This window comes from Rhea pennata, chromosome Z (genome assembly GCF_028389875.1).
Source record: "Rhea pennata isolate bPtePen1 chromosome Z, bPtePen1.pri, whole genome shotgun sequence".
NCBI classification, from domain to species: Eukaryota; Metazoa; Chordata; class Aves; order Rheiformes; family Rheidae; genus Rhea; species Rhea pennata.
This window is the reverse complement of record NC_084702.1, coordinates 81,328,570-81,356,366: the sequence shown is the minus strand read 5'-3', so window position 1 is coordinate 81,356,366 and position 27,797 is coordinate 81,328,570. Positions and strand designations below refer to the sequence as shown.

At 36.1% G+C, this 27,797-nt stretch overlaps 1 protein-coding gene across 5 annotated transcripts in view; it reads right to left on the bottom strand.

The window, feature by feature from the left end:
• Positions 1 to 15,662, bottom strand: part of WDR7 (WD repeat domain 7) — a 154,731-nt gene extending 139,069 nt beyond the window's left edge. For 3 of the 5 annotated variants that reach the window (XR_009961145.1, XM_062599366.1, XM_062599367.1), the window contains exons 1-13: positions 15,504 to 15,662; positions 14,193 to 14,299; positions 13,058 to 13,136; positions 12,264 to 12,438; positions 10,576 to 10,652; positions 9,816 to 9,935; positions 9,226 to 9,371; positions 8,026 to 8,128; positions 6,710 to 6,851; positions 5,606 to 5,854; positions 3,823 to 4,043; positions 2,123 to 2,318; positions 770 to 984 (exon numbers count right to left, since the gene is read on the bottom strand). Coding sequence is in view for 4 of the 5 variants with exons in the window: in XM_062599366.1 (XP_062455350.1) it covers positions 770 to 984; positions 2,123 to 2,318; positions 3,823 to 4,043; positions 5,606 to 5,854; positions 6,710 to 6,851; positions 8,026 to 8,128; positions 9,226 to 9,371; positions 9,816 to 9,935; positions 10,576 to 10,652; positions 12,264 to 12,438; positions 13,058 to 13,136; positions 14,193 to 14,299; positions 15,504 to 15,662 (1,989 nt within the window). In the remaining variant the exon portion in view is untranslated. The remainder of the gene's footprint in view (positions 1 to 769; positions 985 to 2,122; positions 2,319 to 3,822; positions 4,044 to 5,605; positions 5,855 to 6,709; positions 6,852 to 8,025; positions 8,129 to 9,225; positions 9,372 to 9,815; positions 9,936 to 10,575; positions 10,653 to 12,263; positions 12,439 to 13,057; positions 13,137 to 14,192; positions 14,300 to 15,503) is intronic. The other 2 variants (XM_062599368.1, XM_062599369.1) reach the window with 2 other exon arrangements.
• Positions 15,663 to 27,797: the final 12,135 nt, after the last annotated feature.

The following is a 27,797-nucleotide window of genomic DNA, read 5'->3' as shown; positions in this document are numbered from 1 at the left end:
CTACACTGCGTATCTATGTCTACTCACTGTTTATGCCCACTGCCCTTTCCTCTCACAGCCTGCAGCATCCTGGAAGCTGAAGGCAGAAAGGTATTTCTGAGAGGGTTTCTCTGAGGCCTGTAATCTCTGTGCAGAAGAGTGGTGAAAGAAATCCCTAATGGGTCGACAGCGCTAAGAGAAAGCCCAGCAGCTCTTTCACCAGACATTTTTTATGAAGTGATTATTCCTCCAGCAATCTTTAACCTCTTAGGTTCTGCACATACATAATTGTTTTCCCTTATAAACTGTGTAACTATTACCATTGCTAAAGGACTCAATCTGTTTCAGAAGCAAAACACAGGACTAGCTTCATATCTAGAGCTTTTAATCACTAATTTCCTGCAGTTATAGAAGGAATCCACTACTTCTTTTAAATATGAGAAAATCTGGATTCAGATTCCTTCTTGGTAAGTAGAATTTATTAATTCTATATTAAAACAAACAAACAAACAAGAACCAAACAACAAAAAGGAACTGGCCTTGTGTTTTCAAAACGTATCTCTATATAGTTTCTAATGCTGGTGGTACTATCTAACTACACTGAACAAGGCTGAAACTTCTGAGACTGACCCTAGGCATTAAAGTCAGTCTAAGTCCTTCTATTAAAATTATAGAGTGCTTTGGATAAGACCCATTAAGTTTACAATGATGACAACTTTCTATATTATATTCCATTGTTTATGCAAATAAGTGTTCCAGATATTGCATTAAAAACAGAAACACAACTTACTTTGTCAGATGCTTCTGAAGCTAAAAGGTTAGTGGCAAGAGTCTGTAGTTTCTGATGCGCCACATTTTTCAGAGCAGCCAGACTACGTCTAGTCATGGCCTGCTTCAGGTTGACAGCCGGATGACTAAGGGAGTCTACAGCAGCTGGAACGGCCTCATCACAAGCATTCAAGATTTCAACTGCAGTTATTCCCATCACACACCTGTCCAGCGCACCTTCACGTATTTTGAAAAGCGTTAGTTTAGCAGAAATAATTCAGAAAGTCCAAAATATCAAAACTGCCATGTGTGAAAATAACTTACATCACAGGATGTTATGCCTAGAACTTTTGGTTGTATGAACAGCTATTTTTATAACTTATATTCCTGAAGAGATGTTTTTTTCCTAAATTTTCATTATGTCAAAGCATGTAAAGAAAAAAGAGCAAATACACAAATCCAAAATCATATTAAACATACACACACACTGATTTTCTACTGATCAGACAGTGATGACTGCAGATGCTTGACATTTTTAGTAAAAGGATATTTTCAAATCAGTTTGAAATCCTTCTCCCAGCCAACTATTTGTATGATTTAAACTGTCTATGATTATCAGGTTTCTTTTTGCTTTCTAGAACTTCAACAACAAAAATTTTCATCCAGTTCTTTTAAGCTGAAAACAATATTCAGACATTATTACATGTGGTTTTTTTTTTTTCCCCCTTAACTCATTAATTGAGGTAGAAGGTAGTTAGTTACTTAAGGTATACATTCGATGCATTATTTCTTGCCTTCTCTTTTTAAATACCACAGACAGCTTTCTACAACACCACCACTATTTTATGCCTTGTTACCCATTCTATTAAGGCATTTTCTTAGCTTCTTGACATCTTTCAAACTATCTGAAAACTAAAATTTTAACTTTTTTTTTTTTAAAAAAAAACTTATGATTATTCTTCATTCTGCAAGTGAAGAAACTCTTCTAGATTTAAGATGCTGTGTTTCTACACTAAGCTTGAAGTAAACTGCTCAAACACTAAATAATTTTAGAGGGCATTATGTGCTGTCAATATATGCATTTCAACTGTTCTCTGCATAACATAAATAGGAAATCATGTAGGGGATAATAGGGGATATAGCCTCAGCAAGGTACACTTCTCCAGAACTAAATGAGTTCTTCCAAATACTGAAATATGTATTTAACAAAAGCTTACACAATCTACAAATTTGGGGAACACCTAGAGAGTTAAATTTTTAAATATAAATACGTGAAAAAATTTAACTTGTCTCCCTGAGATTCAACTTACATAGAACTATTAGCAGATATATATATTTTCTTTTTTAAAATCAATATCTTTGCATTAAATCTTACCAGTATCCATTTGCCAGACATATACAGATCCATCTGAGCACCCCACCACCAGGTAGTCATCTGAAGGCCTCCATTTTATTACTTGGATAGGAAAAAGGTGACGGGATGCCAGCATGATACATTTCTTCTCCCGCAAACTCAGAAGACCTACTGAGTGATCACTGGCAACAGAGCAAACACAGTGCTGGACTCTTGCCTTAAGAAAAACAAAAGATACAAGAGAATTATTTTGATCATAATACAATTAGTTTACACTTAATAAAATATGAAAATACTCTTCAGACTGTTTGGTGATAAACAACCCATTTTATAAAGAAAACACAAGCACATCAGTCTGTGTCAAAATTCCTACTGACTAATGGTTCTGACTAGAACCAGAATTTCATCCATTTCACCAGAATTTCTTTTGAATCCAACCGCTTGCACAGGTATGAGAACATCCTGCCCTCTCAACATTATCAAGTGATATGGCTACCGCAGATCAATAACGTTGTTGGTTCAGTGCGTTGAATTTTTCTAATAAGGCAGCCCCATACTGCTACATTTCTTTGACCTTATAAAGTAACTATTAACGACATTTTTCAATTTTTACACAAAAAAGATCCCCCCCACATACTTTTCAAATATTTAAAAACTGAAAGGAAAATGACTGAATTGTTTAAAACAGTCATAAAAATAATAAAACAAATTATTTGAAAGACAGATTCAATCAGTTGATAAAGTAGTTTACCTCCAAATAAAATATAAAATACTTGCACTCAATTCTGTCACTTAAATTTTTACACTACAGATGGAAACATTTTAGCCAATATGCTGATGCACGTTTCTTAGTAAAATAAAGGAAAAAAGAGAGGCCAAGCTTTATGATTTATAATATAGAATATATGTTGCCCTGTACATACACTTAAACACTGCTACAGGTAAAGTTCTTCAAGAGAACTATTTATATACTATAGTTTTAAATTTTATGTATTTATTTTTTCCAGCTTTTCCTAGACTTTATTTGATTGCAGGCTAATAGATAAGCTTTTTTTAAAAAACGTACATCTACCTTTAGTTTACTTCAACATGCTAATTCTCAAGTATTTTTAAAGTTGAGATCCAGGGAGGAATAGAGCTTATCAGTAGAGCTAAGCAGAGCAAAGATAAAGCAAATAGGCTCAAGGAACAGAAGTAGTAAAAAAATGAGGATAATTAAGTTGAAAAATGTTGTTCAAAAACAACAATGTAAGACAAAAGGAAACAAAGAGCAAGGAAATTCTGTTAAGCAAAACAGAGAAACCAGAATTTTCTTTCAAACAAGATAATGGCAATTTGTTCATAAAATTTTTCCCATTCATCCAAATTACGAAAAACAAAATTGCATTTCAAAACTGTGTGTGAATCGCTATGGAACGTTTGCCTATCTCATTCCCAAGCACCTTCAGGACAAAGACTTTTTGTCCTGCAATTTTCTTTCGATGTTGTAAAAACCTTCTCCCACTGTTAACGCTGTGTATCATGTAATGCCAAACATTTCCTTAATTCAATATCCATTTTTTCCACTATTTTTAATCCTTTACCTAGGCAATGATGTAAACAAAAAAAAAATGAAATTAGCAGAGCAATTAAACTCTTGAAATATCTGCAAGTGTTATACTTTAGCTTAATTCTTCAGTGTTTTACATTACATTTGCATTCTCAAGAAGATTCAGACTTACACTACAGTTTTCTGGTGGAACTAGAAGCTGTGTAATTTCTCCACCATGTACACAGAAGATATGTTTCATCTCTCCAGAAAATATATCCCATATGATGACCGAGAAATCCACACCACCTGAGATCAAATACCTTTGATCATAACGAGAAGAAACCTGATGAGGATACAGTAAACAGGTAATTTTGTTTCGATGACCTCGGAGAGTCCGGTGAGGTGGCCAACCTGAGAAATTGTTGGGGGAGGTGGTGGGAGGAAAGGAATTTGAAGGGGGGAGGTGGGGGGAAGAAAAAAAAAATCACTAGAAGTCTCTAATATAGAATACTACACAGCAGTTTGCTCTTGATTAAAAAGACACAGACATATTGCAATTTGTCCCAATTTCTTTAAGCATTTGCCTTGTCTTATTTTAAAAGGTTCACAAATATTTAAGACTTCATATGGAGTGAATGATTCTTCTTTTGTCTTGCCACAAGATCTCACTTCAAAGTAATTCAGCTTTACTAAAACAACTGCCTCCTCCCCCCAAATTAAAGAACTAGAGATTTGTGGGGGAGGGGAGGGTAGAGAAACCCTCCTCCCAGTCAAACAAATTTATCCAGGGTTATAACCAGGAGGACAACCATCAAAAAGAATGCCCCCCCAAAAAAATCTTTCTTTGCACTGGCTGCAACAGTAGCATTCAAGTCTACAGTGTTTCACAGTTGTGTTTGTGCTGCATAGGTTAATGGTATCAAATGTAAATTTAGAAAGAAAATAGTCTTTGTGAACACAGAGCTGCCTGGTAAGCCTTTGATTTACTGAGGTCGCAGAGACCACTGAAGCCATTGCAGCTTTTTAATTAATGAAAAACAAGCCTAGAAAAACTGTCCAATTAAATGGCAAATTTGATAAAATAGAGCCAGTATGTTAAGTATCAGAAAAAAATTTGTTATTAATGTCTGCATGACACAGAGGAGAAAGTTGAACTATGATCATGCTTTCTAGCAAGCACAACAGTCAAAAATAGGATACATACAGGCACTTCTGTATTTTTATGAGGTTAACAGTCACCAGCAATGAACTGCAGAATAACGTTATTAACTTTCAAGCAATTGAGCTTTACATAAAAATTCACTGTTTAAAATTATATAAAGTAAATCAATTATATAAGGAAAATACTGTAACTGACAACCTCATGTATCCATATAAGATATTTAAATATCTTTTTTATTTACCACTGTATATAAAAACTTAAGACAAAAAACATTTGTTCTGAAACATCAGGATCATAAAGATATTAGGATAAAGTTATCTGGAACCAGAATGTATAGCATTAGGCCAAGGTATAACGTACTTTAACTACATGATACACAAGAAGGAATTGTCTTTTAAATTTATCATTTGCTCAAGGAGATCTTCATAGGCACACTACTACTCCAGCTGAATGTGCTGCCCAGAATGATTCTGGATAGAAGACATAGATATTCCCCACTATAAGTCTGCTACTACACCTCAAAGAGAATCCAGGAGAATATTTGAATCTTTCCAGTGAAGTGACATCCCAAAAAACTGACGCTAGCTGGTCGCACTTACGTAAGAAACTTAAGTGATAATTTAAGAACATCATGCTTACTAAGAATATGGTTACATGATTTCTCCACTTTCTCCTCTCCCCCCACTTTTAAAAGCATACTCGTAAAACGACTTAATGTTCGCTTCTTGAAACTATTTCTCATTGTAGTGTACCTAGTAAGATCAAGACATTCTGTAATTCAACTGTGCCTATCCAAAGCTTATTTACATACCTCTCCTAAGCATATGCTCTCCTTGCAGAAGCTGAACTATGGCAGTCTGTGTTGCTGGTACAATAACAATGCTCCCATCTTCACGACCACAAACCAGACGCCCATGCGCTGGGATATACACACTGGCTGTCACTTTAAGTGGTTCATTGATGTTTGGTATTAAGCTTAATTGGTCTATAATTCCAGCAGGGTGAGGACTAAGTTTATTAAAAGCTTCCTGTAGGGATATTGAAGTTGTTGCTTGTAGTCCTGTTTAAAAGGGGGGGGCAGGGGGGGGAAGAGAGAAAAAAGAAATAAGATTTTCTGAGAAGATCTCAAAGCCTGCTTTTAAATATACCATGTTACAACAGTTTAAAACAAGTAAAATACACATCCTGGAAATTAATTCACCAACTAAATGAGTGCTGTTACAGCAACACATGGAAACAATGAATATTTGTGAGAAAACTGGAAAAGTGTATGATTTATGATACAAGAGGAAGTTACACATGCAGACAGCAATGATCAGAGTTGGTATTTGGCAAGTAGAACATGTAAAACTAACCCCTGAAAAGTATTCAGGGTAAATTGAGATTTTGATCATATATTTAAAACTTAAATTACTATAACTCTTACAATAAGCTAACTATTAAAAAAAAACCCAAACTGTTCAAACACAAATTTTATTTAAAACTTTAGTAGTTCAGCTGAAAAAGTCTGAATTAGAGGGAAAGAAAATCTTTAGTAACCTGAAACTAAAGGCTGCTGAGGGACTGCCTGAGTGTTGGAAACAAAGTGGAATTTAGTGCAAAAACAACCCAAAAAGCTTCCTTCATTTCAGTTTATTCACATATTTCCAAGAAATTTCTACTTTACTCCTCAACACAGTCTGCCTTTCTTGATGTATCTCTTGACACAGAAGTGGGTTAAGCAAATGCAACGCAGAAAGTACACTTGCATGACCAATAAACTATGAAAATACGTCATTAAAGGCATCGGGAAACACAACTGATGCATCTGTAAGAAAAGCAGCAGCGTTTTAGCCAGCAACAAAATATATAACAAGAATTTAGATAGAGATGCCCATAAAAAGTTCTTGGTAGCAAGATCGTTAATTGAATGTACCTTCTGCACTGTCCTGTTGTTCAAATGTATCAGGCACACTCCAAATATACAGTCTCCCTGAAGAGTCTCCTTGGATTAAGAGTTTATTGAAAAACTCTCTACGTCCATAGAAGAATCGAGTAACTGGGGGACATATTAGTAACTGTTAAAAAAATAATAGTAACAATAATTAGACAACCTCAGGCACACGTAAATCATGTACTAACCTCAAAATTCACTTTCAATTCACATAATCCACTGCACTTTTTAAGAGCAGAATGGGAACTAGCCACTCTAGGCTTTAGCCTTTCCATAGGAGAAAGGATAAGTGTAGCAATACGAACCAGAGGAAACCATAATTGATTAAAAATATACCACAGATTTAGGGGAGATGAAATTTTTTATTTTATATGCAAACACTTAAGAATGTTGATATTTTAGAAATAACTTTGAGATATGCTACTCAGTGAAAAAGTCCAAAAACAAAAACAAGAAGTGTTACAAATTGACTGACAACATGAAGTTAAAAAAAAAATGTATAAAAGTACAACTGTTCAAATTTAGCAACAAATTAAATGGTTAAGAGTAAAAAAAATCCCTATAATAACCTTGTAATAGCAGTATTTTTAAGTTAGACTTAACTAGGTAATGTGCATTTAGACCAAAAGGCTTATTCCTTTTAAAAATTCAAACTCTAGAGTTCACTGAATATAATCCCCTGAAAATATATTGTCTTGAAGTGTAAGGAATATATTGCTCTATTTCAATACAACAAGATATAGATACTGCACATTACATTACATATAATTACACGATGGCCTGAAGCAGTAGTAGTTTATAGTACATACAGTTTACTGTACTACATTAAGAATGGATTATAATTCAAAGACTATTTGGGCTCAAAAATGGGATCTTACTTCCTTTGCAAAAATGTGGGCATTTAAAACCTAAGTTGTGATACTAAAAGCACTTGTTCAGTGATTGCCTAATCATTAAGCACATCACAGCTTGACTTCTAATTCTCCAGGCACTGAAGTATGATAAGCTCTTAGTACAAAAGTACTGAAGATTCACTGGACCAGAGACATTTATATGAAAATAAAAATATATATATATATATATATGAAAATAAGAACAACCGCCCCCCCCCCCCAAAAAAAGTCATCTCAAAACAGTTATTCTCCTAGATGCCTACTTCCATTAAAACAAAAAACTCTAAATGCCTACTTTGAAAGAGAAGAACAAATCACTTGGTATGCTAAGAGTGTTTCAAGTCTTTAAGAAACGCAGTACACAAGAAAGTACAGATAAGAAAGTCCAAAGGAAACATATTTTACCTGTTTAACTGCTCTGTCCAATACACTGTACAGCAAAGGCGGAATTAAATTTTCTACTGCTTTTCCCACATCACTACGAAATGAATCGCTAGCTGGTAGACAACTGGGTTTACAAACAAAAAGAATAAAATTCCTTACCTTATTAGAAAGAGATTACTCTATCACTAGATAAATAATATGTTGATTCCTTTTAGTTTCGAAAGCAAAAACAACCTCCCTTAGCCTCTAACCATTACATTTTCAATTGTTAATACAGTGTACAGCAGATCATTACAATAATTTTAATGTACATGATATTCTCAGTCAATAAATAACTGCTCCAAATGTTTTCAGCTCAGTCCCCACATACATTCATAACTGAAGAAAAGGAAAGGAAGGTTGGCTTTAGGGTCTACTCCACAGTTCAACATATTAACTTGGAATCAGATAGATTCAGGAGCAAATGCACCAAACCCTTCAAAAGATCACCAGACAGACCTTCTGCTAGTATGATGTGATAAGATATGAAGTGGCAAATAAGTTCTCATTTAATTTATCACGGAATATTCAGTGATCTTTAGGATAAAACTAACAGCACCCCCCTCCCCTGAACGAAGAAATATAAAGGAACTTTTTTGGTTCTCTTCTGGTATCTTTTACTTCTTGTTGTGTACATTTTACATTTGTCTTCGTAAATCTGCTTAATTCTTGTAATATCTGATTTTAATTTATGTTTTTGCATTTAAGTCCATAAACAACTGTTCCTTTTAAGGGAAGGCTGTATTGAATGCTTAGAGAGTACTCAGTTATACTATCATCATATACATTCCGCTTCATATAGCCAGACCCTATTTGTTCCTTATGGAAGAAAGTTTCAGGAAATATTTAAAGCATACTTTCAATTTCGATTTATGTCACTTATTCAACAGCAAAATGCAACCCTTCACATCACACATTCTCCAACCACTACCATTACGAAGTGAGTTATGGCAGTATCAGAAAATAACAAGACAATCTCTGATTTTAAATTACTGAGCATTATATATGATACATTTGAGGGGACACACACTTTAATATACGCTCATGGAAGATTAATTTTTACAACTTTCACATAGTCTTGTAACTAACTACAAGCCAAAGATATTAAGTATTTATTAAAGGCTCTCTTGTATATTTTTCCCCTCAACCAATAAAGCAATACAGTGTTTCCATTTTGAGTACCTGGCTGGTAATTTGTATATAAAACTTTGTCCATCTTCTGTCCATACAATCACTTTATCAGCTGACACAAAGTCACCACCAGTCCACGTCTGCTCATTCTCACTAGGGACTGAACATAAGAGGGAATAATCTCCAGCATCAAAAACCTGCAAAGAGAAGAGTATTATTAACTAACCACAGATTAAAATGCCCAGAGAGCAACTAATTACAGTATTTCAGCACAGATATATTAATTTGTCTTAGAACAATATTTACTTAAGATACAGAAAATTTATTAAAAAAGAAAAACACTAATGTCTACTTAATGACTACAGGACCATCCAAAACATTATAAATATGGTAGGATATTACCTTATTACATTATATCACATATTTTGTCTTGTTAAAAGTAATAGATCTTGTATTATTAAAATAAAGCAATATATTCCCTACAATGCAAGACAATATACTTTTAGGAATTTATATTCAATGAACTCTACAGTTTTAATTTAAAAAAGAATAAGCCTTTTGGTCTGAATGCCTTATTGGCATTTATCTATAGTGGAAAAGAAAAAAAAAAGTTGATATTTTAGTCAACAGGCTTTCCTTACCCTCCAGTATTTGGAGCACACTACCAACAATGACCGCTGGGTAAACGCACAAAAAGAAATGCTTTGACAGTTTTGACAATAAATAGGTTTAGACTCCTCTTCAAATATTGGCGTAGTATCCTAAGAAAAAGAAAGTTGCATTAAATTAACTACATTCTATCAAAAAAAAATGATCTGGAAATTAAACAGAGCCAAATTAGCTTGTCTTACAAACAGTATCTTCAAAGACAGACATTTCTTAATCATCGAAACTATCATAATAGTTTAAATTTTGCTCAAATCAAAAACGTTTCTTAACTGAACTAAGCATTTATGTTTTATTTTGATATACTCCTGGGTACATCATCTGTTGAATATCAATCTTCCTGCAATAGAGAGTCAGCTCTGCAGACTATCACATACGCAAGGGTAGCACATACACAGACCTGCAGAACCAGAGAAGTGATGTATAAGTAACTGGAGAGACAGACACAAAAACAAGAATGAGCAAACAAAAAAACAAAAACAGATAGATGCATCAACTGGAATAAACAAGATGTCAATGTTTTTACTCAGAGAACATTGGCATATAGCTGTAATCAGGTGCTAACAGCGTCCAGCATGTCACCAGAGGTGGGATCTGAACTGCTGAATAATCAAGCCCCTGTTGCCTGCCCCAACTCATAGACTAGCACACGTCTATTTTCTGCAGCAGTTTGATAGTTAACAGTTGATATTGGTGCATCCAGCAAATACCATCAATTCAGAAGGTTTTGTTTACCTGCATGTGACTGACTTCAGAGGTTATTATCCACACTTTCAGAATGCCAGTCACTGAAACAGCTACAACAGTATCCTCTGGAAAAAAATAAATACAAAAAAATTAGATCGACAAATACAAGACCTTTTCCATTTTGTTGCACATTTGTATATATCTGAGTATAAAAATACACAAGAATAACTAATATTAAAGTTTATCAAAACATTCTTGAAATATATGCTTCAAATCTGAACATTTTTTTGTGAATTGGTATGCTGTAAGTATGCATGCATGCACGCACACACACATGCACTCACTAATTTTAGGTTTAGAGGCTCATTCCCATCATGAGACGGTGCAAGTTCTCTTAATTAATACTTAAGGAACCAATTGAAAAGGGCAGGGGGATGGACAAGTAGTCCCAATTGTTTTGGGTTGGACGTTCCCAGAGAGCTTCTTTCAAAATTACTGTATCAGATTCATTACCTTCAGGAAAGAAGCATATTCTGTACTTGTCAAACTTTCCAGAGATTCCCATATTTCTGCCAACTTCTCCAGGTATATAATCCTACTGTGTACTCCAATCAGCAAACTCCTCACACATTTCCTACAATAGCTTCCAAAGTATTATGACAGTGCTTTTTACAAAGCCATTAAATGATCTTGATTCGAATTACACATCACACTAATAAAGCATTTAGAGTGCTTGCAGCCTTTCTTTCAACCCTGTGGCAGCACAGAAGCTCTTGCTAGCACAGTATTCTCATGAATTCTTTCTCGGTTCTCAAGGAGAGACCAAGGTTCTCCTTGTTCTCCGGGTTTCAACACAGGCATGCATTGAAGGAGATAACAAAACCATTCAATATTTATTAAGTGAACATGGAACCTGTTGTACACATGGACACACATGAGTGTACACATGTGCATGCACACACACGGAATTTGGCTAGAGCTGAGCTTCTGTTCATGAGAAAGCATTTAAATATAACCTGAGCTATAATTCTCATCTGGTGGAACAGTAACAGAGACAATACTAAAAATAAAGATTATCAAGTCTTCTCTCTGAAGAGAGATTAAAGCAACCTTAGAATCACAGAGCAGTTGGGGCAGGCTAGGAGCCCTGGATATCCCCTGCTACAGTCTCTGCTCCAGCAGGGTCAGCCAGAGCAGTCTGTCCAGGACCATGTCCAGGGCGTTGTGAAGAGAGCCAAGGATGGAGATGCCACAACCTTGCTGGGGAACCTGTTCCAGTGTTTGATCATCCTCACAGTACAAAAGTGTTACTTGTGTTTAATTTGATTTTCCAGTGTTTCAGTTTGTGCTCATTCCCTCTCATCCTGTCACAAGTGCTACTGAGAAGTGCCTAGCCCTGTCCTCTTCCCATCCTCCCATCGTTTATGCCCTCCAGACATTTATAAACATTGATAGGATCGTCCCCAAACCTTCTTTTCCAGGCTAAACAATCCCTCTTTCAGCCTCTCCTTGTATGGGAGATGCTCCAGTCCCCTTCTCAGGGACTAGAAATAAATACATATCCATTGCTTTTTATAAAAGGCTAGTACTTGATGGCTATTGGACAAGACCACCTTCATTACTCAAATAGGAGAAAGAGGCAAAAATTAACATGCTAGTTCCCTCCCTAGGTTGTTGAAAACAGTATTGCTCTTACAGGAAGACAAAGTCATAATAAAAGCAACAAAAATAATTACCTTGTGTTCTATTGGATCGAATGATACTCATGGAGCTGATCCAGTCAGGAGATATCTTTGATAATAAAGAATAAAGAACTTCAAGGCTGGTAGCGTCCACAACAAGAATTTCTGGATAATGTCCATGGCATAACAGTCTCCCCTCACGCTGAGTCCCAACAGTGAATTGGTAGAACTAAATGGATATTAACAAAATACAGAGGTTATTCTCCCTGTGAGGCATCAACTTCCTTGTTTTTAATCAAAATCATAATTTCATAAATGCATTCTAATGGCTATCTGTTTTTAAAAAAAAATGCCACTGAGAACTGGTAGGAATTCTATGTGTGCAAGCAATACTAAGGAAACTTTTTGCAGAGGTGCTCCTTTCTCTTAGCATCCTCTCAAGGCAATCCTTTGCCTCCTGTAGCTGACAGGAGGCTGTCTCGACCTTCCCTGCTAAGATCATCCTCACCCTCCCACCTCTTCCTATCACTACTCCTCTTAACATCTCTTCCTTTTCCTCTGCTCTATCCAGCCCTTCTGATTAATTGATTATATCTTCCTCAAAAGCTGAAGTAAAGCATATTTCCAACTTGAGGGCACTTGATAATGCAGAATACAGCATAAGCTACATTGGCATATTCCAGTATCTTACATATTATATATATACATATATATATATACACATATATATAAAAATAAAAGCATCATTAAGCTTCCAAGAAATTCCAGTCTTGTTTTAATAACAGAGCTGCAGTTTCCATGCTATACAACGTGTAGCATGGCTTCTCAAGCATACACAAAGCACTAACCTGTATGCCAGTATGTGCACAGGCTAATTTAGTGAACTCTATGCATCTCCCATCATTCACATCCCATAGACACATCTCCCTAAAATATAAAACACAGATTACAACTACATCCAAATTATTTCATTTTTCCAAGGATTTCAGAAACACTTGTATTGGGAGAAACTTAAACAATTGTTAATGACTAGATGAGTTGTATTTTTATAAAGGAAACTCAAATTTTACTTGAATTTCCAGTCCTTCCATCCTAATCTAAACAAATTCTGCTTCCCTGGTACAGTTGTAGGGGGAAATGAGTAAATTGCTATGGTTCATCTCTATTTCTATTATCTCTGATGATAAACCATCAACACTAAGTAAATGCAAGTATGTAACAGAATGCTTGATTTCTCTCACAAGTATTTCAAATTATTATACACTTCACTGCCTCCGCTGAGGCGTTCAAATATTAGCTTACTTTTTCCATTTTTGTAAGGAAGAAAACCGTATTATCAAAAATAGTATTTTAATCAAATGATAGTAAATACTTCACATATACGTATAAGTACTCTGAAGTTTACTCTGAAGTTTACTGCAGAGGTCCAGGAATCATTTCCTGCCAACCAGATATATTAGGACTTAAGCTTGCTTCTACTCAAGAAGTAGGCCTTAAGATAAGCAGAGCAAAGGAGTAAACACAGGTGTCTGTCCACAACTCAACTTACAAAGTCGCTCAAGCAAAAGGATGATATAAAACACAGAAGTACCTGTTCTGCAGTTGGCATCATCATACATTTCTTTATCTACCCAAATATAAATTACATCCAAGGCAGCACAGATTACTTTATATACAACTGTGCTGTGTCCTGCCACTGAATCCTGAAGTACAACAAACAATAAAGGCAATCCTCCAAGATCTCAAGCAGACCTCTATGCTCCTTCAGACCAGGGATCTAAAATTCACACCATACTCAGTATTTACATTGGAGAAGTCTCATCAGTTGGGATATCTATGAATGCGATAGACATTAGACTAAAAAAATAGTGTGAATGAGAAACCGAATGAAAAGAAATGGATGCAAACAGCCCAATCTCTTCTATATCCTCAATTTCCATTATTTAACAGATCTATGTATTAATAAATCTTCAGAAAACTCACCCACTTTCTGATGCACTCACTATATACTGCTTTTCACTGGAAGCAGAAGCCTTTGATAAACAAGTAATTGAGGCTGTATGACCAAACAACAGAGCTCTAGGATTAATCTAGAATCAGAGAAATAAAACAAAGCAGAAATAACATAGGCACTATTACCTACCTAGAACATACACATTTCAAATTTCTGTTTTATACAATATAGATCATATAAATATTCTATATATTGTATGTATATACATATACATATAAAAACACACACTTTATTAGCACAAGTGTAGAAATACAATCTTCAAGTTTGCATAGCATGCTGACACAGTATGTGAAAGAACCAGTTTCTAACTAATATTGTAATACTAAATTGTAGTAAAAAAGATCATTTTGTGTAAAATCAATTCTATTTTTAAATCACAGTCTGAATTTGGCTTAAGTCAAAGGAAAATTTGAGCTATACTGCAACAATAGACTTTCCCCAAATCAAGTATACTTCATGACCCTTCTACATTTCTAAATAATTTTATATTAAATTCCATTCATACATTAAAGATAAAAAAGAAAAATGACCCTTATTTGCCCTTTCTAGAAAAAAATGGTTCTTCTCCAGTTGTTTCTCATTAAATGAATTAGACACTAGCATAATTTATGGGGGTAACTCAGAGACTGATATTTTTTTGGTATAACCCTTGCATGAAACATGCTTGATTTTATAAGAAAGGACCTTTTTTCTCCTCCAATCCAAGGGCTTAAAACCATTTGTATCCAACCCGATTACTACCTCATCTTTAAGACGGACACTTGCAGATTTCAATTCAAGGGCAGAAACTGGCACAATAACCAATCAGTAATCTTCACCTCCAGAAACAGAGCTTTTTCCTCATTCTGTTTTCATGGGAAACAGCTCAAATAAAATAATAACCTTAAAAAGTCACCTAAATACAGTCAGTTGATCTCAAAAAAACTGTTTTCACAAAATACTAAGCAGCTAAACCTGAAAGTAACTATCAGTTTAGGGCATCTCCAATGCCCAGAAAAGAGGAAATAACTACTTCAAAAATTTACTAATGCAGCAGCAAAGTTGGAGTAAATATGCTTCTTTCTAATCTGAACTACTCACTACTAGAAGCATATAGCATCAGCTCCAGGCCTGATTTCAAGAGAGGGAGGTAGAATATATGAATAAGCGTAGGAACAACTGAACACTGGAATGGATATTCAAAGTATCAAAGAATAATTAAAAAAAAATCACTTTGGCAGCAATGGTTAATTTTTCTTTGTATTTGAAGCATTTAAGTTATACACAGAGTTTAGACTTACCTCTAAATCTAAGGAGAGGTCCCAGAGACATATTTGTCCGTCATGACATCCTGTGACAATCATCGACACGTCATCCATTAACAGTAACGTTGATATGCAGTGCGTGGGAGCTTTGCGGCCCCACAGGACGATGGGTAGAACAAGGCTATTTCCTGCCATTTTGCTTTCACACCTGTCCATTGAACCACGACAACAAAAATTAGGTCTTACCAGGTCTGCCTTTTCTGCATTTATTGCCGTCTCGTCCTCATGAAAACTTAAAAGATCAGGCTGAAACGATTGTAAATATTTATACATGAGAAACAGTCACTATACATGCTACTCTTCAAATAAAGTACAATATACAATCAACTCTTCTCATTAAGGAATATGTGCTTCTTCATAGCAAACACAGGGATTGAATAATATATTCTTTAAGCAGTCATATGTAAAATGCAATGAACTGTGATAGTATTAAAATTTCACAATGTTAGTTTCTTACACATTTGGCAAAATTTTCAGAATCACATTTCCCTACTTACATAGGCACTTTTTCCAGTATCAGCCTTCGTAAAACAATTCTGGAGCAGCAAATGCTTCCAGTCCCAGGGCTGTAACAGCTTTTATATGCCAGTCAGCAGACTCCATCCCCATTGGTCAAATGTGATGACCTTAGTCAAAAACAGGGCCTGGTGCTTTCGACACATCACTATATGCTTTCCAGAAATATTTTTCGGTTAGAATAGTGTCACATCAGCCTAACCTTTTTAATCGATATTTATGTTGGAATGCATAATATCTTGTATTAGCTGAAGTTGGAGCTGAAAATCTGTTCAAGGTTATTACAATCCCTTCATTAATTCTCTTTGCTGATTGTTTTTATCCTTTCACACACAGCTAAAGGGATTATCTAAACAAACAAAAAGGTAACAAAAAACAAAGATAGTCTAAGTAAAAGCAGCTTTGACTTTTCTCGTTTCTGGTTTCTAAGCCTTGATGGTAAATGTATTCAACTCTCCACCTCCCCAGTAATGGTGGCTAAATAGTTACTTATACAGTTTACCTAAGGAGGGAGAAGAAATTGGAACATGCAATATCAAGAGATGTGATGGTAGGTGGAGGAAAAACAAACAAACAAAAAGTCATAGCTGGTGTTATCAACACTGTAACTAAAGAGAGGGCAGGAATAGATAAAGCAACTGCAGATGACCTCTCACCACAAGCTAAACTTCAAAACAGATCTGCTCTGATTTAAAGATCAAGACTTTAAAGGTAGGAACCAAGTTTATCCCCTGATTTATGGCAATTCAAGGTTCACATTGTCAAGTTTTGTTTTATAAGGGTGATACATAATCCAGTCATTTGGTGACAACTGCAGCCATGCTGATTCAAGTGCTCTTCCTGAAGAATAACCTTCAAATTTTGCTGCTGTGTTCTACTGCAGGCTCAACTCCACTTCTCACTGAGGACAGAACTATTGTGCAGCTGCAGTAAAAGGCAGTAGTCTACCGTAAGATCTGGCACTTCAGTAAAACTGCCACCAAATTTACTGGCTCAGCTAGTAGATTTGACAATTTTTGTAATGTTCATCTATAGACTTAAAAGTTTTATTTATTTATTTAAAAAGTAAAGTTGTATTTAAAACAAAGTGACAACTAGCCAGCCACTTGAACAAAAGTCTTCCGAGGAACTATATTAATGCTAAACGTGCTTGTAAAATATTTGAAGGTAGTTTTCATCACTGTGGTTTGCCATAAGGACTAGATGTTGGCCACTGTCTAACAAGCAATGCTATGTAACATTCGGTCTTTGTGCCAATATTTAATATCCTATAACTATATTGACACAAATAACCTGGCCACTTTTTTTCATCTGTCACAAAGCCAAAACTTTCTTGGGATTGTGAAATGGAGAACAAAAGTGCTTGAATCATAACTTCAGAAAAACAGAAAACACTGCAGAAACTGAAATAGTAAAAAACTATTAGGAAGATTTGCAGCACGTGTAAGTGTAAAAACACAACACTGTTTATGCTAGCAATATTCTGGGCTCCAAGACCATTTCACAGAGTGTGTTTATAAGCTGCCATCCTTGTCCTGGCCAGAGTGAAAGTTTACTTATACTGAGCTTGTCAGTTTAGTTCCAGTTCTTTGGATGGGACAGGACTGATGTAAACGCTATCTTAACTGCCTATCTCCCCTTTGGCATGGAACACGTTTAAACCAATCACGCATGAGAAAGTCTACACAGAGGAAAAATAAACTGCAAAATACAAGATTTTCTTTTACTTCCCAGTGAAACAACTCAGCTCAATATACTTTTTAGGTATATTCTATATTTAATAAATAAAAATGTTAGAATTTAAGTTACATCTGGATCATACCAATGGTAAGTTTATAAATAAGTGACATATGTACGATCTGTTCCCCATGCTCTTACTTGCTAAGAAACAATTGAAAAATAGGAAGTGCAACCATCAAGTAGAGAAAATACATCAGGAATGACTGACATTGTTATTGATCTCTCATTCCAGATTGAAAAAGAGTTGCATTAGTTGCTCTCCTAAATTATAGTAAAAGTTTGAGTTACGGAAAGTTAATACTTGCTGTATTTTGTGACGAATGATTGGGAAACACTGTTTTGCCAAATAAAGGAGATGCTCCTTATGTGCTATCTTGAAGTGTTTAAGTTCTAAACTTACTATAACTATAGTTCAAACCAGAACAGAATTTCTGATTTACAGGAGTACAAACAAGACAGACACAGGCAGAAATTATTGAAGAAAGTCTTAAAATATATATTTCATATCTTTAAATAGACATATGTATTTTTCTTGCTTGTTTGATGTAGGAACATTTGCATTTGTGCACAGAGATGCCAGCTTTTTTTTAGAGCATTTCAAAAGCAGAAAGATAGTCTCATCTATGGGGGGGGCGGGAGGGGGAAGTCATCCTGAATCTAAGTCAGGTTTACTGCAACTCGACTTGCCCACTGCACTAACCAAGTTCTCCTCCGTGTGCCTGTGACAACCCTAGCAGACAAAAGCTACAGTTATCAGAAGCCCGCAAACCCCTACCTACAGCTGAGCTCACTGCCTGACCAGCTCCTGCCAGCCAGTACATCACAGATTAAGTCTGCCTGCTTTTTTTCTGGTGGAAGCACAAGTTTCAGCTTCAAAACTTCATGAAAGCTGTCAGAACTTATTTTAACAATCTTCAGTTCTACTGTAAACTATTCTTCAAGGTTAATTATCTCCTTTCAGATGAACTCAAATTTGATATAAACAGAGGCAACTACAGATCTTATTTGTACCTAACACGAATGTGACTTTTTTGATCTTACATATACCCCCATCATTCCTACTGTTGACTTCTATGCTTAAGTGCTTCTGCATCAAAAATCCTTTGTATTTCAGAACAGAAGTACAATTTTTACTAACATAGTTTTTCCTATGCTACATGAAGATCAAAAAAAAATTAGTACCTCTCACATATGTAAAAATTACAGTGCAATTTCTTCAAAAATGTAATTTCACATTAGTTTTGACAAATGCTGTCTATATTTCTAGAGCAAACAACCTCTGCAGCCAGAGAATCAAATATGATAATGTACATTGAAAAATGGGGGAAGGGAAGACAGCGAATAGTAGAATAATGAATAGCTAGGTATTAGAAACTATAAAAAAAACAAACAAACAAAAACTATGATTCTTGTAAAAGAGGTTACAGAACCAGTTGGATGTAGCAAGTCTCAAACTTCTGGAGAGAGAGATGCACTGTAGTTTTGCACAAAATCTAAACCATAAAACTAATACTACCACCTACAATAAAATGCCATTTTATGTCAACTCATTTCTTGCATCTGATTACACTATGTTTATTAGGAATTATTTTACAAAAAGCTATTATTTAATGAAAAAGTATAAGCAAAGACCAAAGATCAAGTATGCAATCTATTATAACATTCTACAAACTACAATTAGTATTTTAAAAATATGCCTGAAAATGTATTGCTGTTATGCAATAGCAGATCAATTGTTCCCTGCCTGGATGATCACAATACAGAACTGTAAACAATTAAAAATTCCAGAGGATACAGTGACCTTACTAATGACTGCATACCTGTTAACTGAAAAGTTGCAATTCCAAAAATACTTGATTTACAGTAATTTAATCAGAAAAATATGAGAAACAGACGTAAAACATATCCAGACATCATACAAAAATGAAATCAAAAAAAAAAAAAAAACTTAAGCTTTTTGCCACCCAATTTTTATACTCCTAAAATGAAAGACATGCTGGGAAAGGTGCGAAGAGATGGAATTTTCTTTATATGTATACACACACACACATCAAAGCCCTTAAATAACAACTGAGTTACAACTTCTTTTCCAAAGTGTTCTTCCCTCACTACTTCCAAAAAATTCCCCCCAGTAGACTAGAAAGGCAAAACCATGCCAAAATTAATCCTGAAAGATGCTACAGCTGCAGTCATCTGCATATAAAATGTTCAGTGCATTCTTTTTACCAGTGATTAAAAGACATACTGGTTTAGCAGTAACCTTAAAACCGCTAGTATCACCACACTTCCTCCGAGTGTTTTATTTTTTCATGACAGTAAAAGGTATTTGACCATTAACGTAATCTGTGAATTAGCATTTTTTTTAAATGGATAATATAACAATCCATCAACAATTTTAAAGCTGAAAAATCTAGGAGTGTATCACCTATAATGCTGATGAGCAACACAAAAACCTCTTTTCTCATCCATTTCATTTCTTATTATTCATAGTTCAGGGAACAAGTCACACTCTTCATGCTTATCTCAGTGATGCAAATAACTGCACTTTTGAATAAATACAGACACTCCCCTATCAGGGTACACAATTACTTCCTCTTTGCAGTAATTTTACAGTAAGCTTAATGCTTTACCAAACTATTTTAAAAGCTTTAAATTTGACAGTAGTACAGAAACATACTTAACAACAAACTGAATTTTCACATGAAGAGGATATTACAACATATAAAAGTGCTAGTACATACAAATAACCCAATGTACTTTATATTTTCCATACAGAAAAATGTGAAAAAGTACTGAAAACTATTAATATCAAAATACATTTTAAAGGCTTGCACACATAGATACTTCAAAACTTTTATCTAAATGAGATAAACATCATTCTTAGGATATTTAACATCAATCCTTGGGAAAGAGAATAAAAAGAAGAGCTACCTCTTTCCTTCTAGGTTTTTATTACGATATCGCAATGCCTTCACTAAAAACTTCATTTTCCGAAAGCACCACAAGTACCACATTTTAACAGATGAAGAATTCAGTCTACAAAGAACAACATTACTCTATCATTGGTGAACACCAAATACATTCCCTGTAAAAAAACAAAACTCATTTAATGTCTGTAACAATCAATATATAATTTTTTACGTCGATGACGACAAACCACAGCAGCAAATAAACACTGTACCTATTGACAAAAGCATGAAGTGAATCATCACATATGAAATTTCACGTTCAGTTATTTATGCTAGTGTCTTTGGGGACACCCAAATCCTTTCCTACAAAGCTGCTCTCTAGCCAGTCAGATTCCAGTCTCTACTCTCAGTTATTCCAATGCAGGACTTTCATTTGGTTCAACCGAACTTCATGTATTTCCTGTCAGTCCTTTCTCTAGCCTGCCAAGGTCCCCCTGAATACAGCCGTGCCTTCATTCCCCCCAGGTTAGCATCATCTAGGAACTTGCAGAGAACGTCCTGTTTCCCACTGCCCAGATCATTAATAAACACATAAACTGGTGTGGACCCCAGTACTTCTGAGGGGCAACACCAGTCACCAGCTGTCAGCTGGGCTCTGTACTGCTGATCACAGCCCTTTGCATCTGGTGCGAGAGCCAATCTTCCACCCACCTAATTGTCCACTTTGCCAGGCCACATCTCACAATCTTGGCTATAAGGATACTGTGGGAGGTTGCGTGAAAGGCCTAACCAAAGTCAAGGTATCCATTGCCTTCCCCTGTCCACCAGGTCAGCACCATCTCATCATACACGGAATGCAACCAGACAGGGCAGGTGTGATTTGCTCTTTGAAAGCATCTTCTTGCCCTTCATGTGCTTAAAGACAGTTTCCAGGAGGATCTGCTCCACAGCCTCCCCAGGGACTGACATCAGACTGACCAGTCTGTAGCTCCCCAGATCCTCCTTGTCCTTCCTGAAGATGGGTTTGACCTTTGCCTTTCTGTAGCCATCAGGAATCTCCCCAGACTACCAGGACCTTTCCAAGATGACAGGGAAGAGTCTTCCAGTGACACTAGCCACTGTCAAGCCCCATGGATTTTCACTTTAGTAGTGAAAAATAAGGGAAAAACGGTATTAAGTACTTTGGCCTTTTCCACATCCTTTGTCACTAAGTTCCCTGTATCTTCAAAATATAATCTAGTTAGTTATATACATGTAACAAATGTTTCAGTTGTGTTCTTCACATTTAAAGAGAAACTGATCCTTTAAATTACCAGAGTATCCAATAAAATTGGATTAAATTCACTATTTTTACATTAGTAAAAGAGAAGGATTTGAAAGACTATCACTATTAAATTCTCACATGGGTAAAAATTTGGAACACACTAATCTGGTAAACTAGTCAAGTGACTCTACAGCAGTGTTTAAAGCTGACACTCAGGCAAATTTGATAATCTGAGATAATTCAATAGCTTTACTCAAATAAAAATTTAAGTACAACATATTACTTTAATTCTTAATCAAAGACGCTCATATAACGTCATCAAGCTACAGTCCTCTAAACTTTCACCTTCATACTTAGTAAGTATGGCAAATTGTCCACAGCTAACTTATTGAACCAGAAAACACACAGTAATTTCAAAACAAAACAAAACAAAACAAAAAAAAACAGTCTGAAGATATCAGGCAGAGGCAGGATAAATTTAAAGTTAACAGTATCTTACTGTTCAATATGACTGGGGGAACAACCAGGTTTGACAGCCACAGCTATACAGACAAATATCAGATATGGAGGTCAGAGAACTTTAAATAGGTTTCTATGGCAGATTAAAAATAAAGTCATATAATTTACATGATTTGTCTTGTTTCATAAAATATAGATAGAGTAAGACTATCATCTAATCAAAACTATTCCATATACAAACCACAGCAGGATTCAAAACTTTGATCACACGGCTTATTACTTTCTGCCACAATTTACACTTGGAAACTAATTCTAGTATTTTCAAAAACCATTTCTGCCTTATTATTGCATACACTTTTTATCTTACCAAGTGGTAGCAAGAGACAGAAAAACGTACCAACTTTTTTCTGCTTGTATGCAAACTGCTCCTGAAACCTCATTTTCATTTGCGATTTCCTCAAGCTTTCCCGGAAGTTGCAGATAAGATAGCTGACTAGCAAGCTTAGAGATCTCCCTAAACCTTGCAAGACTCACGAATTAGCTATTTTCCCTGAAACAGCATTCAAAGTAAGGATTTTTGCAGACAGAAAAAGCACCCGAGCACAATTAATTTATGATAGGCCAGAAGCTAGTGAGAGTGACTACTGCCTTAGGACAACAAAACCAGTTTTGTGCCTGTCACTAGCAAGTGAATATAATCCTCTAGCTGGTACTATTTCTACGCCCTGTGTGCAGAAAAACAGTTGTGGCCAATACAGCATTTGGTATGCATGTGCTTTTTTCCTTTTTTTCCTTTGATATATTTCAGCATTTAGATAATAAAATATCAGAAAATACTTGAAAAGAAGCAAAGATAATGACACTACACACTGCACGAGCAGGGAATATAAGCCTAAAGGGAGGGGAAGGAAAATCAGAACACAGTATTGGAGACATCTCAAGGCAAGATAAACAAAAAGGTGTAATTAATGTCATACTTCAGCGTGACCACCCAGTGTCACTGTGCAATTCATTTGCACTGCTGATGACTCCCAAAGTGCAGACTAGACTGACAGAAGCACACAAATTTTTCACCTTCTTATCACACTTAGAACTAATATTTTGCACACGTATCTTTAAAACGTCAACTGCTACAACTACAAAGCCACAGAAGTAATACCAACTCTGACACCGAAAGGAAAACTGTTTTAGGTTTATTCTATGTGCACAAATACAAGTAATCATCACCCTGACTGATGTCACATGACATTGCTAGACTTCAGTTATCTGATCACTGTCTGAAGTACTGTACATCTAATTGCTATGGCTGTGCTCTGGACTACAGCAAATCACAGTGGCATCTCCCAAAAAGGACATGGGACGACCAAAAAAAAAAAAAAAACTAAGACTCACAGAATGCTTCGTTAACTTCATGTTCAAACACACTGCTGTTGCATAACATTAGACCTAGCATAGTGAGCCAGGTGCCCTGCGTGAGCCTATTTCCTATGATGGACGGAGTCAGGTAAAATACTTGCACAGAAAGGTTACAAATGCTTCTTTTAGAAAAGAAATATAAAAATAACTAAATCTAGCTTTGTTCTGACAGAGCAGAGCAAAGGCTAAGAAAATGTATACAAGAAGAAATGTATAAAACTCTTTTTTGGATTAAAGCACATGCATTTAAAGAATTAATCTTAGGATATATATGGATGCTAAAAGAATCTGTCAGGAAGAAACATACATCTGAGAAACGACTGTTTCTGTATCATATTTGGTCTCAGTGGTAAACAGCATTTAAAATACCTTATTGTTCAGATTTGTCAGCAATAAGTACGGAGATGATTGCCATCCATGACATTAAGTCAAATCTTCTAAGTGGATTGCAAATTTTCAAGTGAGCAGCAATTTTAAATGCCTAATACTTTTCACACTTACAGCATTTTTCATTGAAAGATGCAACACTAGTTGAGCATTTTAACACCTCTCCTAAAACCATATACATGAAGGCAATCACACATTTGCTGGAAAAGATCACCTCTGTTACAACATGTCTTCCATTTGAATAATCCAATGATTTTTATAAAATTTGAAATTGCCAGTATTGTTACTAGTGACCTTTTCCATTTAATACGTGGAGCTCAAGAAAAAGGGCTAAGGCAGGTAACAGAGTTGCAGAAATCTTTGGCAGTCAGGACCCAAACACTTACACATCTATAACTTTGTTTAAATAAATTGTGATTAAACAAACAATTCCATTATTAAGTGCAAACAGTCAAGACAGCTTGCAGTGTTAACTAAAAATTGTTTCTGAAAGTCTGTCAGTAATTTTCAGTCTTTTTACATTTTGTTTTTATTCACCGTACGTATCAAATGCAAAATATCACATTTCTGCTTTCCTAGCCTATTGTTCATCTAAGAAAATAAGTTTGAGAAAAAATTAAGAAAGCTTTTAAATATCACTGTTTTTTCATAAATAAATCCCTAAAGTTTTTTTTTTTTTTAACTTAAGAAAAAAGGACCCTACTGTCATGATATATGGACAGTTATTTATCAGGACAGTTCTTTAACACATGTAACAAATAATTAGCATTTCAGTGGATGCCTGATAAGTACAGAATACCAAAATTAGGGAATGATGACTATGCCTTTATACTTGATCCATCTGCTAGCCCAAGTTTCTGATTTGCAACTACAAAAAAAAATTTGAAACCTTGTGCTAAAATGTACTTACAAAAATAATTATTTAAAAATGAAATTGTTCTCCAAGGGATTATTATAGGTAAACAGGTGAAGTAGCTCTCATTTCCAAGAATGCAGTTAACTTTGCTTGCTGTACAGTACAACCAAGAAGTGAATTTTTCATGATGGTGATACTGCATTGCTGGTAAGCCAGGAAACTGGCTTAACAAGAAGACAGGAAGGCAGGCAGTTTAATGCCAGACCCACCTCATGCACGTACACGTGCATTCATGGACACACAAATACATAGAATCAGATAGCAGCTGGTGAGTTAAACTGTAAAGTGTATTTATGTTAGTATTCAACTTTACTCACGTGACAACAAAACAATCAAGCAGTCAAGGAGAACCAATTTATCCCTACATAATCAAGGGACATAAGGACTTTCTTTTCAAAAGCCCTGATTTTCTAAATGCAACATACTTAATTTTACTGCTATGAATATTGACATTGATCCCACTAACCCTACTCATTAAGCAGAACTAAGCCTATCTGCAGGAAAAAACTAAACCAGTATTCCAAACTTGATTAAAGCTACATGGAAACTTACGTGAAGTGAATAGGAGATTTCAAGCCAGGTAATAATAACAACAACTAGCAAACCAGACTGTTATTCTCATTTTGCTGATCATGGATTAAATGAGAAGGGGCAGCAGGCCTTCTTTTATCCCTATGTAATCTATTGATTCAAAATTCATCACTTCAAGTCTGCAATTCTTTAAATACACACACACACACATATATATATATATATATAAAATCAAAAAAATCGGGAACATCTCTAATAACATCATCCTGTCAGTATCTCTACATCATCCTGGTTCATCTGTCCATAACATCTATGATTAATTTGCACTGCTGCATTTTACAGCATATTTTATATTTCAAACTCTCTTAGACAATACAGTCTCCTGGTTATTTGTTTGCATAGGACTTGGCACAGCACTCCCTACCCTGATTTGGCCAGGATGTACTACTGTAATCTAAATAAAAATACTCTAATATTGCCAAATCTTCCAAACACACCCATAATCAAAAATAAATCCATCAAAATAAACAGTAATTTGCTTTCTAAAATGAAATTTGAAGAACTCAGCTAATTCAGAAACAAGTTCTCCCCTAATCCTTATACAGGAATAAAAACAATGACAAGATAACAAAAGATTTTTGCTCTCCCCAGGCAAATTAATGACCACAAAAGCCTAATTTTCAATGATTTAACAATATGAAGGTAAGACCAGTGACCACATAAGAAAAAAAAAAAAAAAAAGATAGCCCTATTCTGTGTATACACAGAAGTTTACAAAACATGAAAGAAGAGGAAATAATAATTCGAGAGTTAAAATACTTCATTACAGTCAATAATTACATATCTTTGAAAGTCGTTTGCAGATTTTTCTGGCACTTACTTTGACGATACATGAAAACCCCAGATATTTTTCCTACTTCTTTTTTTTTTTTAACTGTCATAATCACATTAAGGACAACAGATTCAAAGCAGCTACAAAGTGAACTCGAAATCACATCCCGGTTTGCCAACAAGAGCATGCCTTTCACGGGGGGGGGGGGAGGAAGGAGGACTAAGCAGGCCACGACAGGATGAAAATTTCGCCTGAAGAGAATTTCAAGTTCCTACGAGGGCCGAGAAAGGGTCGTCTCCCAGAAACGCCCTCAGCAAGAGCCGCTGCTGAGGTAACGAGCCGCCGCGGACCCCCCGCACAACATGGCGGCGGCGCCCCCACCCCCCGGCAGACCCGCGCCGCCGGCCCGGCCCGGCCCGGCCCGGCCCGGCCCGGCCCGCGCTGCGCGGGGAGCGGCGGCGGACGAGGAGGACAAAGAGGAGGGCGCCGCTGGCGGCCCCGGGCACTCACCTGCGCCCGCCGCGGCGCTGGGGAGGGCCGCCGCGGCGCCGCGCCCCCGCCCCGTCGCGTCTCGGCTCGCCCGCGGCCCGGTGCGGCAGAGCCGCTGACGAAGCCCGGCTGCCGCGGCGCCTCACCGCCGCTGTCGCAAAGCCCCCGCGCGTCGTGACTGACGGCAGGCGGAGGGAGCCGGCGTCGCCATGGCAACCGGGGCGGCGTTGCAAATCGTGGAGGGGGTCCCGGTCTTCGTTTGTGTTTTAACTTATTTTGGAATATATTAATGTAAACACTTGAGTGTCTCCTCTCTAGTTCCCCTTTCTGGTTCTGAGCATCGGTGACTTCCATTTTTCCCAGTTGTTATCGCCCACGCTTTGCTTTATAAAACTATCAGGAAATTAAAAAATAGGCAATTAATTGCTACCTACAAAAGAACTAAAACATCTTCCCTGTAATGTCACAAAAACACTGCCCACATCAGGGACAACTTTTAAGTTATCCTATTTTGAGAGAATCCATTCCCTTTGAGTTTTCCAACTCACAGATGAAACGAAGCCGAGGCCTCAGGCACAGCAACCTATCTAAGCCGGACTTGTTCTCCCGAAGCGGAAGGCGTAGAAGGCACTGACTTTATCTTCTTTGCCACTGAAACAGTATTTTTAGCGCTAGCTTTCTGTATGTGTGAATAATTGTTTTTAGCTGCATACGAATTCATCGATGATGATGATGTTCATGACATTACAGTAGTTATGGTTGATTTTTTCCTATCAGCTGTTTAACAAGGTACAGCAATTCCTCAGAAGTT